The following is an 18582-nucleotide window of genomic DNA, read 5'->3' on the forward strand; positions in this document are numbered from 1 at the left end:
ATTATGAAATGTTCATGTTGTTACTCCAGACTTTCTGGTGTTATTTCTCTGCTGAGGTTATGCCAAAAGATCAATAGAACATCTGTGGAAATTCTACTCCGAAATTCATAAAGAGGAAAAAGAATTAAATACCTAGTCATGAAGGATCGGAAGAATTGGAAAAGATTTGTGCCAAATTTAAAGATGAAAAGAGAGGTGAAAAAGAGGAAGATCTTAATGTAGGACATTTCAGGCGATGAAGCAAGGCAGTAAAAAGATTCTGTAACCATGAATGGGGCAAAGGAACATGAGGTTCACAAGCAGTGGATGCACTCACTAATCTACTTTGGGACCCTGTTAAGCTCCCTTGATTTGAAGATTCCCAGACTTGTTCTCAAATTTTTCGGTGATCTTGCAACTCCCTTATCTTTCATATGTCTTTTTAGGCACCTATACTTGAAATGAAAAATGAAAATCGCTTATTGTCACGAGTAGGCTTCAATGAAGTTACTGTGAAAAGCCCCTAGTTCGCCACATTCCGGCGCCTGTCCGAGGAGGCTGGTACGGGAATCGAACCGTGCTGCTGGCCTGCTTGGTCTGCTTTAAAAGCCAATGATTTAGCTGAGTGAGCTAAACCAGCCCCTAGTGAGCTAAACCAACCCGTATACTTTCCATACGAGGAGAGATTGTGTCTACTAGGCCTGTACTCACTGGAGTTTAGAATAATGAGAGGGGACCTCATTAAAATGTATAAAATTCTGAGAGGGCTGGACAGACTGGATATAGGTATGCCATTTTCTCTGGCTGGGAGAAGTCTAGAACAAGGGCTCACAGTCTCAGGATTAGGGGTAGGCCACACCTTCACTTGGAGGGTGGTGGATCTGTGGAATTCGCGACCACAGAAGGCTGTGGAGGCCAAATCACTGAATATGTTTAAGAAGGCAATAAACAGATTTCTAGACTCTAAAGGAATCACGGGAGAATGCGGGAGATAGAGGATCAGTCATGATCATATGGAATGGGGAGCAGGCTCAAAGGGCCAAATGGCCTACTCCTGCTCCTATTTCCCATGTTTCAATGTTTCTCTAATACTACTCCTTTTGCATTCCTGCTTTTAATCATTACAATTTGCTTTTGTGCCTACATAGCCAAGGATCCTAGCTCCAAAATTCCCTCTGTAAACTGACCTTTCTTTCTATCTTTCTTTCCTCTTATCAGATGATAATTAAACTCGAGAATTTTGCCAAGCTCATTAGCCCAAATGTGTTGTCAAATGATTTGGTGGTTAACACTCATGAGTACTTTAAAAACACTATATAGTTAGTCATTAATTTTGTACCATATAAAGCCTGGATTGCTTTAACATCACCACTTGGAAGTATAAATCCATCTGTTTCCACATATTTATATTTGTGAAACATCATGTCGCTTTTATCCTCAGAATGACCAAGTCCAAGAGAGTGTCCAATTTCATGGAGTGCAACGAGAAACAAGTTGAATTCTGGAAAAACAATGTTAAAATATTGTGTTCAAACTTGCTTCAACTTTAAATTATTGGGCATATTTTTCCATTATCGATGTACAATATATTTTAGTTCTTTTGCCAATCATGTAGGTTGGTATTGAATTAGATTCTAAAATTACAGATCAATATATGTATCCTGATCATATCGGAGACTGCTACCTTCTATTAACATGTTGGATTGGATTTGTTTATTGTCACGTGTATCAAGGTGCAGTGAAATATATTGTTCTGCGTACAGTCCAGACAGATCGTTCCATACATGAAAAAAAAAATTGGGCATACATAAATACACTATATAAATAAATAGACACATGCATCAGGTGAAGCATACAGGAGTGCAGTACTGCTCAGTCGAGAAGATGTGTGAAGAGATCAGATCAGTCCATAAAAGGGTCATTTAGGAGTCTGGTAACAGCAGGGATAAAGCTGTTTTTGAATCTGTTAGTGTGTGTTCTCAGACTTTTATATCACTTGCCCGATGGAAGAAGTTGGAAGAGTGAATAAGCCGGGTAGGAGGGGTCTTTGATTATGATGCCCGGTTTCCCAAGGCAGCAGAAGGGTCTTTAATTACGATGCCCGGTTTCCCAAGGAAGCAGAAGAGTCTTTAATTACGATGCCCGGTTTCCCAAGGAAGCAGAAGAGTCTTTAATTACGATGCCCGGTTTCCCAAGGCAGCAGAAGAGTCTTTAATTACGATGCCCGGTTTCCCAAGGCAGAAGAAGGTGTAGACAGAGTCAATGGATGGGAGGCAGGTTCGTGTGATGGACTGGGTGGTGTTCACAACTCTCTGTAGTTTCTTACAGGCTTGGGCTTAGCAGCTGACATACCAGGCTGTGATACAACCAGATAGGATGCTTTTTATGGTGCGTCTGTAAAAGTTGGTAAGTGTCAATGTGGACAGGCCAAATTTCCTAAGTTTCCTGAGGGAGTGTTGGCGCTGTTGTGCTTTCCTGGTCATAGCGGGACATAGCGTCCACCTGGCCATGGGTGGACCAGGACAGATTGTTGGTGATGTGCTTACCTAGGAATTCGAAGCTGTCAACCATCTCCACCTCGGCACCATTGATGCAGACATGTGTACGATACTTTGCTTCTTGAAGTTAATGACCAGCTCTTTGGTTTTACTGACATTGAGGGAGTGATTGCTGTCGTTGCAACACCCCACCTGGTTCTCTATATCCCCTATAGGTTTCCCATATAGGTCACAGATTTATATTTTCCAAAGTGATCCAGGATGAAATGGACCAGAAAATGATCCACGGAATGAAAACAAGCAGACACTACATCAGTCGAACATATGTTGCACTGGCAGTTCAATCCATACACATTAAAGTCAATTTCAGACTCTGATTCTGATACTGAATCCAGCCCATTTGTTCCATCACACACTTATTTAGTTTTCCAATTGTTGTAGGCAGATGAAATTGACAATTCCCTGAGAATGGTCACATTGATTTCTGAAATGAATCTAAGTGCCATATTTCAGGTTATGTTACAAATTTGGTTTACAATCTGGCAGTGGTTACAGAGGAAAGCCTCCATCAACCTCATTACGTAATGTATCAATGACATGTTGCAGACCCCCCTCACCAGAACAAAGCTGCTCAAGGCATCTCAGCATGTCCAACCATCAGATTCATATTTATATGGCCAAGAACGATTATCATTTAGACCAACTCCCGAGTGTGGCTCAGTCGTAGCACTCAAACCTTTGAATTAAGTGTGTTCAGATTTAGTTCAGCATTGTCTTTTGAGTGTATAATCTAGTCTAACAGCTCAGTCCAGCACTGATGGAGTGCTGCATTATTGGGGCTTCAGTGGGTTGGATGCGAATGTCAACCAAGGCCTCATTTACCCTCTCAGGTGATTGAATATGATTTCATTAGAATAACGGTAGTTTTCTCAATATCATTTAAGATTTGGCCAAGATGACTACTCCAAACATATGCCGGTTAGGTGGAATGGCCATGATCAATGCACGGGGTTATGGGAGAGGGTAGGGGAGTGTGCCTGGGTGGGGGGGTTCTTTTGGAGAGTCAGTGCAGACTCGATGGGCCGAATGGGCTCCTTCTGCACTGTAGGGATTCTATGGGTGGGATTCTCCCGCAGTCGGCAGAATATCCCGCGCCGGCGCCAAAAACGGCGCGAACCACTCCGACGTCGGGCCACCAGTAACGTCGGAAAACCTCCGACCCGGAAGGGGCTACCAGCGGCGTAAAGCCAATCGCGGCAGCATCACCTGTCGCAGACGTGCGCGGCATCATTGATGCTGCGCAGCGTCGCAGCACAAAAGACACCCCCGCTGGAGATGCAGCAAATGGCCGCGCAGCGCCGAGGTTCCAGGAGGGCGACATCGAGGCGGTCCTGAGTGCAGTGGAGAGGAGGGAGGCCCTGTACCCCGGACACAGCCGCAGGGTCGCACCCCACTACAGCCAGCGCCTGAGGGAGGGAGGTGGCAGAGGCCATCAGCGCCGTGGCCAGAACAGCCAGGACAGACATCCAGTGCCACAAGAAGGTCAATGATCTTGTCAGGGCAGCCAGGGTGAATAAAACCCCCCCCCCACCCCTCCCGATGGGACAGCCCTTGCTGAAACCGACATGGCTGCACCCACTCATGTAGGCTGCATTGGCAGGATGGGGTGTGAGCCTCTGCCAACATACACACAACCGCTGGTCTGCAGGTATATGTCTGCCTAACACTGTTGCCCTTTATCCCTGCCATCCAACCCCCCCCCCCACCTCCCCCCCCCACCCCCCCACCCCACCCCACCCCCCCCCCCCACCCCCACCCCCCCACCCCCACAGGAGAAGTGTGCTCATCACAACCATGAGCGTAAGAGGACCGGAGGGGTTCCACCTGAATTGCGCCCCCTCACCGTTCTGGAGGAGAGGACCCTGGACCTTGCAGGCGGACCCGAGAACCGAAGGTTGTGGAAGTGGAGTCCAGGGCGGAGCACCAAGTGAGACCCCCCCACTGCCTGCCCCCCCATTCTTCCTTGCCCCCTCCCCCCTTGCCCCATTCCTCCATCCTCCCTTCCCCATCCCCCCTTTCCCCCTTCCCCCTATCCCCCTCCCCCACCCCCTTCCCCATCCCCCTTCCCGATCCCTCCTTTCCCTCTTCCCCATTCCCCCTTTCCCCCTTTCCCCATCCCCCCTTTCCCCTTCTCCATCCCCCTTCCCCATCCCCCCTTCCCCACCTTCCTTCCCGATCCCCCATTTCCTCTTTGCCCCACCCCCTTCCCCATCCCCCCTTCCTCACATCCCCATTCCCCTTCCCCATCCCCCATCCCCCTTCCCCCTTCCAGATCCCTCCTTTCCCCATCCCCTTCCCCTTCCCCATCCCCCGTTTCCCCTTTGCCCCATCCCCCCTTCCCCACATCCCCATCCCCCCTTTCCCCTTTCTCCCTTCCCCCTTCCCGATCCCTCCTTTCCCCATCCCTCCTTCCCCATCCCCCTTCCCCATCCCCCATTTCCCCTTTGCCCCATCTCCATCCCCCCTTCCCCACATCCCCCATCCCCCCTTCCCCATCCCCCTTCCCCACATTCCCCATCCCCCCTTCCCCATCCCCCCTTCCCCCAATCCCCTTCCCCATCCCCCTTCCCCACCCCCCCTTCCCCATCCCCTCTTTCCCCATCCCCCCTTTCCCCCTTCCCCCATCCCCGATCCCCATCTGCGTGTCTAACCATGCATGCTGCGTTGTGTATTGCAGGACCACCTGTCCCTGCGGATGCCGACCACCCCTAGGACGTGCCAGGGCGCCCACAAGACAGTGATAGACCCGGCCCGTCAGGCATACGACGCCCCCACCCTGTGCCAGGGCGCCCACAAGACAGGGATAGACCCTGTCTCAGCAGGCCATGGCCCAGTCCCAGCAGGCCATGACCCAGTCCCAGCAGGCCATGACCCAGTCCCAGCAGGCCATGGCCCAGTCCCAGCAGGCCATGGCCCAGTCCCAGCAGGCCATGGCCCAGTCCCAGCAGGCCATGACCCAGTCCCAGCAGGCCATGGCCCAGTCCCAGCAGGCCATGGCCCAGTCCCAGCAGGCCATGGCCCAGTCCCAGCAGGCCATGACCCAGTCTCAGCAGGCCATCGCTGAGGGCATTGGTGCCAGTGCCCAGGTGCTGGCTGGCGTCGCCCAGACACAGACAGGGATGGCCAACTCCCTGAGCTCCATGGCTGCAAACATGCAGACCCTTGTTGATACCGGGGCGGGCCTCCAGGACTGGCAGTGCCAGGTGTCGGGGGAGGCGCGGATGGCTCGATCCATTCGTATCCCCGACCCATGGACAGGCCCGGGGGCCATCGGGCACCCCGAGGGAGGAGGTGGTGCTGGGACCTGCTCTGGATCCCCCTGCAGGGGAGGTCCCAGAACCCCACGACACCTCAGACTCCCCCCCCCGCCCCCCCCCCCCCCCCCCCCCCCCCACTTCCGTCCCGGGTGCATCTGGTGGGCAATGGGCAGGACAAGCTGGCAGCTCACCATCCCAGTCGCCCGAGCCGCAGCCTGGCCCATCCAGGCCGGGCCACCCCAGGAAATGGCCGCCAAAGGGATCCCGAGTCACAGGGCAGGAAGCACAGGAGTCCACCTCCAGTCCTGCAGTACCGTCTGGGGAACCACCTAGGCGTAGTCAAAGGGCCCGTAAGGCCAGAAAATTAGACACTGAGTAAGTTGGCACGGGTGCAGGGCACAGATTTGTGACAAACAGGGACTGTTTGTCATTAAAATCACTTTCACACCTACAGAAGCTGCCTCTGTGCTCTGTCCTAAGCGTGCGGGGGTGTGGTGTGAGGTGAGTGCCAGTGTGTGTGTGAGGGGTGATAGGACGTTCCCCCCCCCTCCCCCCTTCCCCCCCCCCCCCCCGGGTCGCCCTCACCACTCGCCCGGGCAGACGATGGGACCGTGCGCTGCAGTGTCACGGCTGCATGCAGGGACGGTACGGGTGGAGGGTGGTACTGTGGCCATGGGTCAGTCTAACGATGTAGAGCCCGGAGCACATTGCAGGGTGGGTTGTCATCATCCTCCATGGCCTGCAATAGGCACGCTTCCACTGGCGACCGTGTGAGCCCACCCGTTGTACTGCAGTGGAATGAAGTGCAATGAAGGGGTGGTGTACATGTGGATAATGTGAGGGTGGTTGGTGGTGGGTGGGTGGGTGTGGGTGGCTGGTGGTGGGTGGGTTGGGTGAGGGTGATTGGTGGTGGGTGAGGGTGGTTGGCGGTGGGTGGGTGGGGTGAGGATGGTCGGTGGTGGGCTATGTTCTGCAGGACGCAGCAGACCACAACAATGCGGCCGACCCTATCCGACGGGTACTGGAGAGTCCCTCCAGAGTGGTCCAGACACCTGAAGCACATCGCCAACATTGAGGGCATTTAAAAGTTTATTGGATAAGCATATGGATGATAAGGGCATAGTGTAGGTTAGATGGCCTTTAGTTTTTTTCCATGTCGGTGCAACATCGAGGGCCGAAGGGCCTGTACTGCACTGTATCGTTCTATGTTCTATGTTCTATGTTCAGCAGCGCAAAGCACCTCTCGATCACACCCCTGGTCGCTGCATGGGCATCGTTGTAGCGGTTCTCCGCGTCAGTCTGTGGCCTCTGTACAGGCATCATCAGCCATGACCACAACGGGTAACGCTTGTCGCCCAGCAACCAGCCCCTCAGCCGGGGGAGTGGGGTGTCCGTCGAACATGGCGGGGATGAACGATTGCACCAATACGCACGAGTCATGTGCACTGCCCGGGTACCGGGCGCAGACGTGCAGGATCCTCATGCGGTGGTCACAGACCACCTGAATGTTCATGGAGTGGGTCCCCTTCCTGTTCGTGAACACGGCCCTGTTATCCACTGATCGCCCCCTGGACGATCATAGGGTATCCTAGCCACGGCAGTGAATCCCGCTGCCCGGACACCCTGGTGGGCGCGGTCCACAGGGAACTGGATGTAGCGATCCGTGATGGCATACAGGGCGTCCGTCACGCACCAATGCACCGATGCCAGCGAGATGACAGACAGGTCCCCACTCGGTGACTGGAATGACCCCGTCGCGTAGAGGTTCAGGACCACCGTAACCTTGATGGCCAACGAGCGAGGGTGTCCTCCCCCAGTGCCACGCGTGCCATGAGATGGTAAATATGGGCGATGGTTTCCCGGCTCATCCTGAGTCTCCTGCTGCATGCCCGGTCTGTGAGGTCCTGGTACGATGTGCTGCGCCGGTACACACAGGGCCTCATCGGTCATCTCCATCACCGTGGCGCCATGACCTCCTCCTTCCCCTCCTCCTCCTCCTCCTCGTCCTGTCAGGCGGGCTGCCCTCCAGCCTGGGCTGCTGCCACCTGCCTCCCTGTGGCACGCTCCTCTGCGGCAGCCTCTGCCACTTCCCTGGCACGCTCCTGCTCCTGCTCCCGCAGGGCAACCTGCAGAAGGGCAGCTCCCGCCACAACGGCCAACATCGCTGGGTGATGCCCAAACATAACGGCCTGCAGGGGGTGGGGGATGGGGGATAGACCACATGTCATCATTGCCCATACCCCCCTCAGGTGCCATGGGCTGCATGGTCGCAACTGTTGCCAGCTGGCATCTGGCCAGGCCAAACACCCCCCCCCCTCCCCGGCACTCACCCTGTCCAGCCCCCCCCTCTCCCCGGCACTCACCCTCCCAAGCCCACCCTCCCCGGCACTCACCCTCCCACCCTCCCTGGCACTCGCCCTCCCCGGCACTCTCCCCTCCCCCCTCCCCGGCACTTGCCCTCCCCCCTCTCCGGCACTCGCCCTCCCTGGCACTCACCCTCCCCGCACCCACCCACCCCCCTCCTCCCCAGCCCCCCCCCCCCCCCCCCCCCCCCCCCCCCCCCCCCCCCCCCGGCACTCACCCTCCCCCCCTCCCCGGCACTCACTCTCCCACCCACACCCTCCTCCCCAGCCCCCCCTCCCCGGCACCACTCACCCTCCCCCGCACTCACCCTTCCCGCCCCCCCCCCCCCCCCCCCCAGCACCATCCCCGGCATTCAGTCTCCCCGGCACTCACCCTCCCCGGCCCCCCCCCCTCCCCAGCCCCCCTCCCCCGGCACTCACATTCCCTGGCACTCACCCTCCCCAGCCCCCCCCCTCCCCGACACTCACCCTCCCACCCTCCCCAGCACTCACCCTCCCCAGCCACCCCTCCCCGGCACTCACCCTCCCAAGCCCCCACCCCCCTTCCCAGCCCCCCCCTCCCCAGCTCCCCCTCCCCACCACTCACCCCCCCGGCACTCCCTCCCCAGCCCCCCCCCCCCCCTCCCCAGCCCCCCTCCCCGGCACTCACATTCCCTGGCACTCACCCTCCCCAGCCCCCCTCCCCCGGCACTCACATTCCCTGGCACTCACCCTCCCCAGCCCCCCTCACCGGCACTCACATTCCCTGGCACTCACCCTCCCCAGCCCCCACCCCTTTCCCAGCCCTCCCCCCCTCCCCAGCCCCCCCTCCCCACCACTCACCCTCTCCGGCACTCACCCTCCACCGGCTCCCATGACCCCCCCCACCTGCGGCTGTGCCGTCACTTCTCCGGCGGCTGCAACACGCTGAACCTTCCTCCGTGCTGGTCGGCGTCAACCAGCACGACTGGTTGACGCCATTAAAAATGTTGGTTGATTTACACAGGCGGGACTTCGGCCCATCCGGCCCAGAGAATTGGAGCAGCCCCAGGGCCCATTGCGTCGTGCCAGTCCTCGCTATTCTGCGAGGCGCATGCCGCGATTCCAATAGGTGCCATTTTTTGGCTGCGGGGGGTCGGAGAATCTCTCCCTATGGATCTGACGGTATTGTACATTGCTGTTTATAGCCCACGGTTGTCAATTATTTGAGAATTTCAATAGTTATTTTTGCCATCAGTGCTGACTGTCTAGTCAGGGTTGCAGGTTTCCACCATGGGTCTTTAAGTGACTGAATAGGACGATTATCGCCCTGTATACCTTTAGTCACCTGAGGCAGGATGTCCCACAACACTGTAGCTGGATATGGACTGAAGAATTTGCTTCTTTTCTTTCATTCTCTATTGCCAGGATAAGATGCAGGGACTCACAGTATGATGCAGTTTGAGGGACAAGTTGCCACCATTCTGAACTATTAGCAGTGAGCCTCTGCCAGCCATTGAGGGGCAATGCTGCTGTTTTTCAGGAAGAGCTTCAGAGTGTTTTTGAAGTGTTTTCTTTGTCCTGTCCAGAATGTTGGCCATTGGAGAGAACAGGATTAGGTTGGGATGGTGATTTTCAGCCTTCTGAGCACCGTGTCCAATCTGTTGAAGTTGATTTTGCAGACGTTCTTCCCGCATGCTTGTTGAGATGGCTTCAAGAAGCATTTGCTCAATGGTCCTTCCATTTATGGGTCATGCTTATGGAATTTCTCCAATGTTCTTATTTGTCACTAACACTCAGTCTCGTTCCCACTGCAGTAAAGGGGGGTGCTGGTGACGGTTGCTATGTACAGTAGGGCTTCTTTTGAATTGGGAAAGTCTTTGTTGTCAAGCACTCACTGCTGTAGTTTGTAAAAGGCTGAGCCAGCTCAGTTGATCCTGTGTTGGATCTTTGCCTCAATCGTGGCCTTTAGAGACAGGTGGCTGTTAAGTGCATCTGAGATCCTATTCCGCATGGTGAAATGGTCTCCATGGACATGAAGGTGCCAGTCAGTCTTTCCTTTACGGGCAGCATGGTTAAACAGTACCACCCTATCCCTGTAACCCGGTAAACCCTCCTAACCTTTTTTTTTGGACACTAAGGGCAATTTAGCATGGCCAATCCACCTAACCCGCACATCTTTGGACTGTGGGAGGAAACCGGAGCACCCGGAGGAAACCGATACAGACACAGGGAGAATGTACAAACTCCACACAGACAGTGACCCAAGCCAGGAATCGAACCCGGGTCCCTGGCGCTGTGGGCAGCAGTGCTAACCACTATGCACTGTGCCGTCCTTTGTTGTGACATCGCATTATGAGGTAGCACTGGAAACATGTAGCACCTCTGATTAAAGTGGATCTGCCGTACAAGAGGCATCAGTGGGGCCACAATGGCATTCCTCACTCCCACAGGAATACATCAGGAGTCAATTTTCTTTTTTTAGTTACTTCAATCCGGAGATTCTCTCAGCATCCAACTTTCAGTTACTTCAGTAAGCTTCACCATTGTTTCCCCCTATTGGCCTATCCTCCCACTATGTTCTCCTCTACATCTTATAAACCCCTCCTCCCAACCCCTCCTAGATTCAATTCTTCCTGCTAGAATTTAAATCAGGCACACTGCTGACATACCGACATAATCTGTTCCAGAAGAATCTGAACATTCATGCTTTGTCACAGGATGGGAAGTTCATGGCCCCTCCTGCTAGTGGGATTTTCCCATCCCGTCGAAGGCAGTGGACGTTTGAACAGTTTGCTGCATTTTAAATCCCCCACCTTGACAGGACTGTAAACGTCCACCCATAATTTTCTGGAACCTTCGTCTCGCTCTACCAACACCACATCAAAACAATGAAACGTTGATTGCCAGAGCGGTTTCTCCATATCAATCCACAAAAGGAGCCTGAATGGCCACCATTATTCAATGGAGGACAGTATATGCTGGCTTTGCAAGTCATGCCCATATCCCAAAAATGGATTTGAAAGAAAATTGCCTGAGAACACACCCAAGGGAGAATCTTGCCAAGATGGCTTAGAGCTGAACTCGCCATTAGGAATTCAGGAATAGCACAAACCTGAGCTCCAAATGCCCCCACTTTCTGATCCGTATTTCTGCCAAGGCCGCCTCGGCAGGCTCAATGTTTTGCTGCAAGTTGACCAGTCTGGTAATTGTGTAAAATTGGAATAAATTTTCGGAACATGTTTGCCCTCTGTGGAGCCTGGCTATCGGGATTCTGGATTGTAAAACTTGAGCCAGATGGATAAATCTAAGGCTACTCAAGTGATTTCCTGATGCAGAATACAAATGGTAATTTCCATATCATACAATTTTCCTATTCATTGCATGCCAAGATTGTTCCCTATAGATCATTCCAATCTGGACTGCAATATATCACCGTCCACCATCCTTCACCCATTGTTCCAAATCTATGCCTGCAGTCATTGACCTGCACGTCCCATATCTTGACCTTTTAAAATTCATTCCAAGGATGTAGGCGTTGCTGGTTGCCCATCCCCAATTGACCTTAAACAGAGTCAACCATGTCGCTGTGGACGTGGAGTCACAGTTGGTCAGACCAGGGAAGGATGGTAGATTTATTTCCCTAAGGGACATTAGTGAACCCGGTGGATTTTTACAATGGTTTTGTGGTCACCATTAAACTTTTAATTCCAGATTTTTTTTTATTGAATGCACATTTGGCCATTTATCATGGTGGGATTTGAACCCAGAATCCTAGATCATTACCTTGGGTTCATTGATAATACCACAACACCCCCGCCTCCTCCTGACTTTCTAACATGCACTGACAGCAACAGTGTGTGTAGCCATCAGCAAACACTCAAGCACGTTGCAATTACTGGTGAAAAACACTTACCATGTCTTCCTGTTGTCCAATTTTCATCCTCATTGAAATGAACATCACTTCCAATACCTGGTCCAGGAGGAAAGGCATGGGCCAGAACCCTACCGTGTCCCTCAAATGGAAAAAAGTCGCCATGAACTAGCAAGCAAGATTGAACGAACGTGTCAGTGAAAATTCATTTGCAGCTAGAGATGAAAACATCATATACAATTGTTTGAACTTGAATCAGAGAATGCTGGTGATAACAGTTGACCAATCCAGCTGATCCCACCTTTTGTTCCTTTTTTTATTTCATTAATCAAATTTAAATTCACCAAATATCAGGATGGGATTTGAACGTATTACTGAGATCCCTGCCACATTGGTGTAATTGTAAGGTGTAAGCCCACTTCACCTGACCAGCTTGTCCAACAGCTATTAATCAGCCGTTGGGCTATTAATTTGTTTGAGATATAGCACTACTGTTCCATTTCAAGAGGCCGTTAAAAGTGATCGGTTAATTGAATGGCTGGATGCTCCCTAACTAAACCGAAAACTGTGGCCACTGCTGTGGCTGCAACATACCCCGAGAAAGGCGCTCAGCAATGCAGCCCATTGGTGAGTTACATTCGGACTCACACTGTGACCAAGTACGAAGGCAGGGAGATACCAGGTCAAATGCTGGATGAGGAGGGTCAGGATGGGGAATTCACTTTGGGGTAAGGCCTCTGATGGATAAAGTAGTCTCTAAAAGGAGACACCCGCTCTCCCTGCCCAGCCACCAGTTCAGTACGTTTCACCAGGTTGGTTCAAGTATTAATGCCGAGCCCCCTACACTGCTGAACCTACGCCATTGCGGGTACAATCCCGGCCTAAAGGAGGAGGCACTAAAGAGCTATTTGTTGGCCATTTTAAGGCCTCATTTGGCCCTTGGGTGAGTATGCAATATGATACATTCCCGACACTGGTAAAATTGTAGTGGCAGATTGGCAGGCATATTTGGGCAGGAGGCATGTGCCGCTGTCATGGTTCCCAACTTATAGAGCCTCTATGTGCTATCCTGCCATTGGGAAATGCCCTGTATTCCTGACCCAAGTCTCATGACAATAGTCTGGGCTTCCTGATTCCCTGTACAATAATACAATCAATGAACCTTTCAACCCTCTGTACCGGAAACGCCAGAACTTATTGTTCTTATGTTCAAACCTCTGATTGGTCTATTGAATTTCCGGTCTTATTTCATATTCCAGCATTTGTGATTGTTACTTTTAATTTTATTGTTTGAACCTACCTCCAGAAACAAATTTAATTTCAATGTCTGCAGGAAATTGTGTCTGTGTAAATGTCAATGGAGTAACATTAGCCCATACTTGGAAAGCCTTTTGCAAAATGCCATCCACCACATTTTGCGGTAATCCAGATGTATAGTTCTGTACTCTGTGTGGAGACAAAATCAATTGCATCACTATCTTTAAAAACTATAAGAATAATTATGCTGATTATACGCAGCTGTTTCTGAGATCAGTGTCCACCTGTCAGTAAACGGTTCACGCTCCCTGCTCCAGTCACTTCCCTGGTGACAAATGTTAGCATCCAAACAGGGGAGAGACTATGTGAATCACTGAGAGAGCATGAGGAGGGATCCTGACGGGAGAACCGGTTCCTGATTTTCTTCTACTCCTGAGCCCATTGACTTAGACCCCAAAGATCCTGTCTCACATTGAATTTGGAGATTCAGTAGAAGAACTTTATCAATTTATTTGGAAGTGCCCAAGCAGTATGAAATGCTTGGGGACATCTCTGTGTGAAACCATTCTGCATTTGTGCACTGTTCTGTAACTGTCTGATTGAGCTGCCCAATACCATGCAGGCCAGGGCCTTCTACAGCACTCCTTGTGGGTAAGATCCTAAACTCAGACAAATCTTCCTTGAGGGAACAGGTAGGCCAGTGGTTATGGTGCTACTTACAATCTGGAGATTGCAGTGTTGACAATTCTAGATTACATAACGTGACAATGGATCCACAACGTGAATCGATTACACAACGTGACAATGGATCCACAACGTGGATCGATTACACAACGTAACAAAGTGACATTAGATTCAACAATTGGATCGTTTGTAGTTTAGCATCAAAAAAATGATAATGGAAGCTGCTGGGTTGCTGTGAAGTTCCAACTGGTTCGCTGATGTTCTCCACCCCTACTCACTCCAGCTTGTCTGTGATTGCAATCGAACATTGTGTATGATTGATACAATTTGGGTAAAAGGGAACCCTGCAGCGCGGGGTTTCATTTTGGATGAGGTTGAATAAGAAAAGTAGTGGAAAAATGCAGTTTTGCTCTCCTGACATTAATTAAAGGTGGTTCTCATCGCCATTGTTGGGAAACAGTTTGTATGGTCAAATAGTTTCCATTTATAATGCCCTGCACTTTGAAAAAACCTGCAAATATTAAAATGTGTACTAGGCTAAATAATACAATTGTCACATACAGGAGTCAACTATGAACTAAACATTTCACAGACATCTCCAGCTCTTACTCAGAAAGAACAACGCTAACAAAGCTCAAGGCAATGATCACCCTGCAACCAGTGTCAATATTTTTTCGATGAAAGTGTTTGTAGGTGTGGCATATTTCTCTGGATATGTCTAGGTGTGGTCACTTTAGTCTGTCCCCTAAAGAGGATGATGTGGAGATGCCGGCGTTGGACTGGGGTGAGCACAGTAAGAAGTCTTACAACACCAGGTTAAAGTCCAGCAGGTTTGTTTCAAACACTAGCTCCTTCCTCAGGTGAATGAAGAGGTATGTTCCAAAAACATATATAGACAAATTCAAAGATGCCAGACAATTCCTAGAATGCGAGCATTTGCAGGTAATCAAGTCTTTACAGATCCAGACATAGGGGTAATCCCAGGTTAAAGAGGTGTGAATTGTCTCAAGCCAGTACAGTTGGTAGGATTTTGCAAGTCCAGGCCAGATGGTGGGAGATAAATGTAATGCGACATGAATCCCAGGTCCCGGTTGAAGCCGCAGTCATGTGTGCGGAACTTGGCTATAAGTTTCTGCTCAGCAATTCTGCGTTGTTGCACGTCCTAAAGGCCACCTTGGAGAACGCTTACCCGGAGATCAGAGACTGAATGCCCTTGACTGCTAAAGTGTTCCCCGACTGGAAGGGAACATTCCTGTCTGGTGATTGTCGCGCGATGCCCTTTATTCATTGTCGCAGCGTTTGAATGGTCTCACCAATGTACCACGCTTCAGGACATCCTTTCCTGCAGCGTATGAGGTAGACAACGTTGGCCGAGTCGCACGAGTATACACCACGTACCTAGTGGGTGGTGTTCTCACGTGTAATGGTGGTATCCATGTCGATGATCTGGCATGTCTTGCAGAGATTGCCATGGCAGGGTTGTGTGGTGTCGTGGTCGCTGTTCTGAAGTCTGGGTAGTTTGCTGCAAACAATGGTTTGTTTAAGGTTGCGCGGTTGTTTGAAGGCAAGTAGTGGGGGTGTGGGAATGACCTTGGCAAGATGTTCACCTTCATCGATGATGTGTTGAAGACTGCGAAGAAGATGTTGTAGTTTCTCCACTCCAGGAAAGTACTGGATGACGAAGGGTACTCTGTCGGTTGTGTCCCGTGTTTGTCTTCTGAGGAGGTCGGTGCGGTTTTTTGCTGTGGCGCGTTGGAATGTTGATCGATGAGTTGAGCGCCATATCCCGTTCATACAAGGGCATCTTTCAGCGTCTGTAGATATCTGTTATGCTCCTCTTCGCCTGAGCAGATCCTGTGTATACGGAGGGCTTGTCCATAGGGGATGGCTTCTTTAATGTGTTTAGGGTGGAAGCTGGAGAAGTGGAGCATCGTGAGGTTATCTGTGGGCTTGCAGTCAAGCGAAGTGCTTAGATGACCGTCCTTGATGGAGATGAGTGTGTCCAAGAATGTAACTGATTTTGGAGTAGTCCATGGTGAGTCTGATGGTGGGATGGAACTTATTGATGTCATCGTGTAGTCGTTTCAGTGATTCTTCGCTGTGGGTCCAAAGGAAAAAAATGTAATTGATGTTTCTGGTGTATGACGTCGGTTGACGGTCCTGTGTGGTGAGGAAGTCTTGTTCAAACTTGCGCATGAAGATGTTGGCATATTGAGGTGCGAATTTGGTCCCCATGGCTGTTCCGTGTGTCTGGATGAAGAACTTGTTGTCGAAGGTGAAGACGTTGTGATCCAGACACGACACGACAGACTTCCTACAGAAACTCAGCACCCATGGACCAGTTGAACCAGGAACATTCCTCGTCACAATGGACATCTCAGCACTCTACACCAGCATCCCCCATGACGACGGCATTGCTGCAACAGCCTCAGTACTCAACACCGATAATTGCCAATTTCCAGACACAATTCTGCAATTTTGCAACTCATCCGCTTCATTCTGGATCACAACGTCTTCACCTTTGACAACAAGTTCTTCACCCAGACGCACGGAACAGCCATGGGGACCAAATTCTATTCAGTGACCCAGAGCCGGGATCAACCTGGGCCCCCAGCGCCTTGAGACAACAGTGCTAACCACTGCGCCTTTGTGCTGCGCATTTCCTGTCAAATTGAACAATGTTAATGAATGACTGACGTGTCACATAACCAGGATCTATACCTGTAGGTGATATTATGCTTTTCAAACGTTGGTTGATCTGGACCAATGTTGGAGCCTTTTCTCATAGCCATTACACATTGGGGACCTTCTTGTGGACCTTTAGCTCCATCGACCGGGTCTACTTTAAGATGATAAGTTTTCTGCGCATCCTAGGTGCAAGATAAGAGTTTAATTTTAGGTGATAATATTTCATTCTCTAATTTTTTTATTGTCATTACGAGTTGAAATTCCTTTTTAAATGAAAAACAAAAAATGCCTATTTTTTTACCCATAATTAGCAATCCAATGACTTAATTCACAAAAATATACAACTTTAAAAATTGTGGGTTTTGAGACTTCAATTTTGTTAGTAGGTTCTCATTTAGGTGAAACACTCATTTTTCATCTTTCATTCAAAGAGAAACTTCTTCCTAATCTTTGTATCATCCAAATAAATACACTTGATAGTTTGAAATGATTTCAAACTTGTTAAATATCGTAGTATTTTCACTGGAGCAATTCATTTTCAAAACATTTCATATAGAGAAATTTAGGGCTGGATTCCCCGCTCCCCGATGCCGAAATTGCATTTGGCGACGGAGTGGAGAATATGTTTTAGTGTCAAAATCGGTGACGGTTTTTCAATTTTCTGCCCCTAAAAATCGGCATACTCATGGAGTATGCCGTGCAGAGTATCCACCGCCTCAGGCCATTGTCTGAGGCCCCACCCCATGATGGCTCCGTTGCTGACCGGCTGAATTCCTGACGGCATGGCTTACGTGTGCTCACACCGTCTGGGATCCTCATGTGGCTGTTGCGGCTCGCTCCAGGGCTGCTACAGTCGGGGGAGGGCCGGGGGTTCCATTCGGGACTGGGGGCAATGTGGGCAGGTGGTCCGGAGCGTGCAAACGGCCGATCCAGGGCACTACTTTGATGGTCCATTCCATGGGCTGGGTTTCCGCCATGGAGCTCAGCGCAGCCACTGCAGGTCTCTGCCGTGCGCATGCATGGCCTCTGACCCCAGGTGCTGGGGGGACTATCGATAGCTAGAGCTGCGAGCTCCACACCAGCTCCTTGTTAGCCCCTAACAAAACAGGGAACCTGTGGCCTTTTGACGCCAGTTGTCCTGGCGTAAAAGACCACAGTATTCACGATGCCGTGGGGACTTAGTTCAAAAATAAGCGGTAACTCATTTAGGACGGAGATGAGATTTTTTTACTTTCAGAGGATTGTACGTATTTGCAACTCTCTTCCTCAAAAAACAATGGAGACATATTTGACTATTTTTTAGGCAGAGGTAAGTGAATTTTTGATAAGCAAGGGTGAAAGGTTATTGAGGTAGGCAGGAATGTGGACTTGAGGTCGAAATCAGATTAGCCATGATCGACTTGAAAGGGCCCAAGTGGTTGGGTGACCTGCTCCTGCTGGTAATTCATGCATTGCTATGGTGCAGGCCTACATAACAAGCACCATCATGCAATGAACAATCTCCTTCGCAGAGCTCAGGAAATGAGAATGTTCTTGTCCCATCATGGGCTCTTCCCTGTTCCATTCCTTTGTATAGCACTCTGTCCTGTCAGAGTGCGAAGAGCGTGTCAGTGATTATGTGGCATTGTTTTTAGGTGCTGATCGTACTTTAGATGAAAACTAGGAGGAACGTGCGGGCAGCGATAGTTGGGTGTGCAGTTGACAGTATTGATAAGCGTGTGAAGCGGGGGACTATCTGTATGTTCGCCCTGATCCCTGAGTGTCAGACCATCCGTTAGACGTGTGATGGGCTATTTTGGGTTGAGCAGTGTGAGAGGTCAGTGTGTGGTGAGGAAGAGATGCCGTACAAAGAAACATTTATTAACACTGACCCACCCTCGTGGGAGACTGACTCAGGACGATTCCTGAGGGGTTCCTGGCTCCCTGCAGAACTGTTGCCTCACTTTCGTGGCACCAATAATTGG

At 50.8% G+C, this 18582-nt stretch overlaps 1 protein-coding gene across 1 annotated transcript in view; it reads right to left on the reverse strand.

Annotated features, from left to right (window-relative positions):
- LOC119977869 (macrophage metalloelastase-like) overlaps positions 1 to 18582 on the reverse strand; it is a 50842-nt gene that overhangs the window by 19926 nt on the left and 12334 nt on the right. Inside the window, exons 2-5 of the mRNA XM_038819132.1 lie at positions 16652 to 16800; positions 13290 to 13435; positions 12032 to 12157; positions 1319 to 1480 (exon numbers count right to left, since the gene is read on the reverse strand). Coding sequence (XP_038675060.1) covers positions 1319 to 1480; positions 12032 to 12157; positions 13290 to 13435; positions 16652 to 16800 — 583 coding nt within the window. The remainder of the gene's footprint in view (positions 1 to 1318; positions 1481 to 12031; positions 12158 to 13289; positions 13436 to 16651; positions 16801 to 18582) is intronic.

This window comes from Scyliorhinus canicula, chromosome 14 (genome assembly GCF_902713615.1).
Source record: "Scyliorhinus canicula chromosome 14, sScyCan1.1, whole genome shotgun sequence".
NCBI classification, from domain to species: domain Eukaryota; kingdom Metazoa; phylum Chordata; class Chondrichthyes; order Carcharhiniformes; family Scyliorhinidae; genus Scyliorhinus; species Scyliorhinus canicula.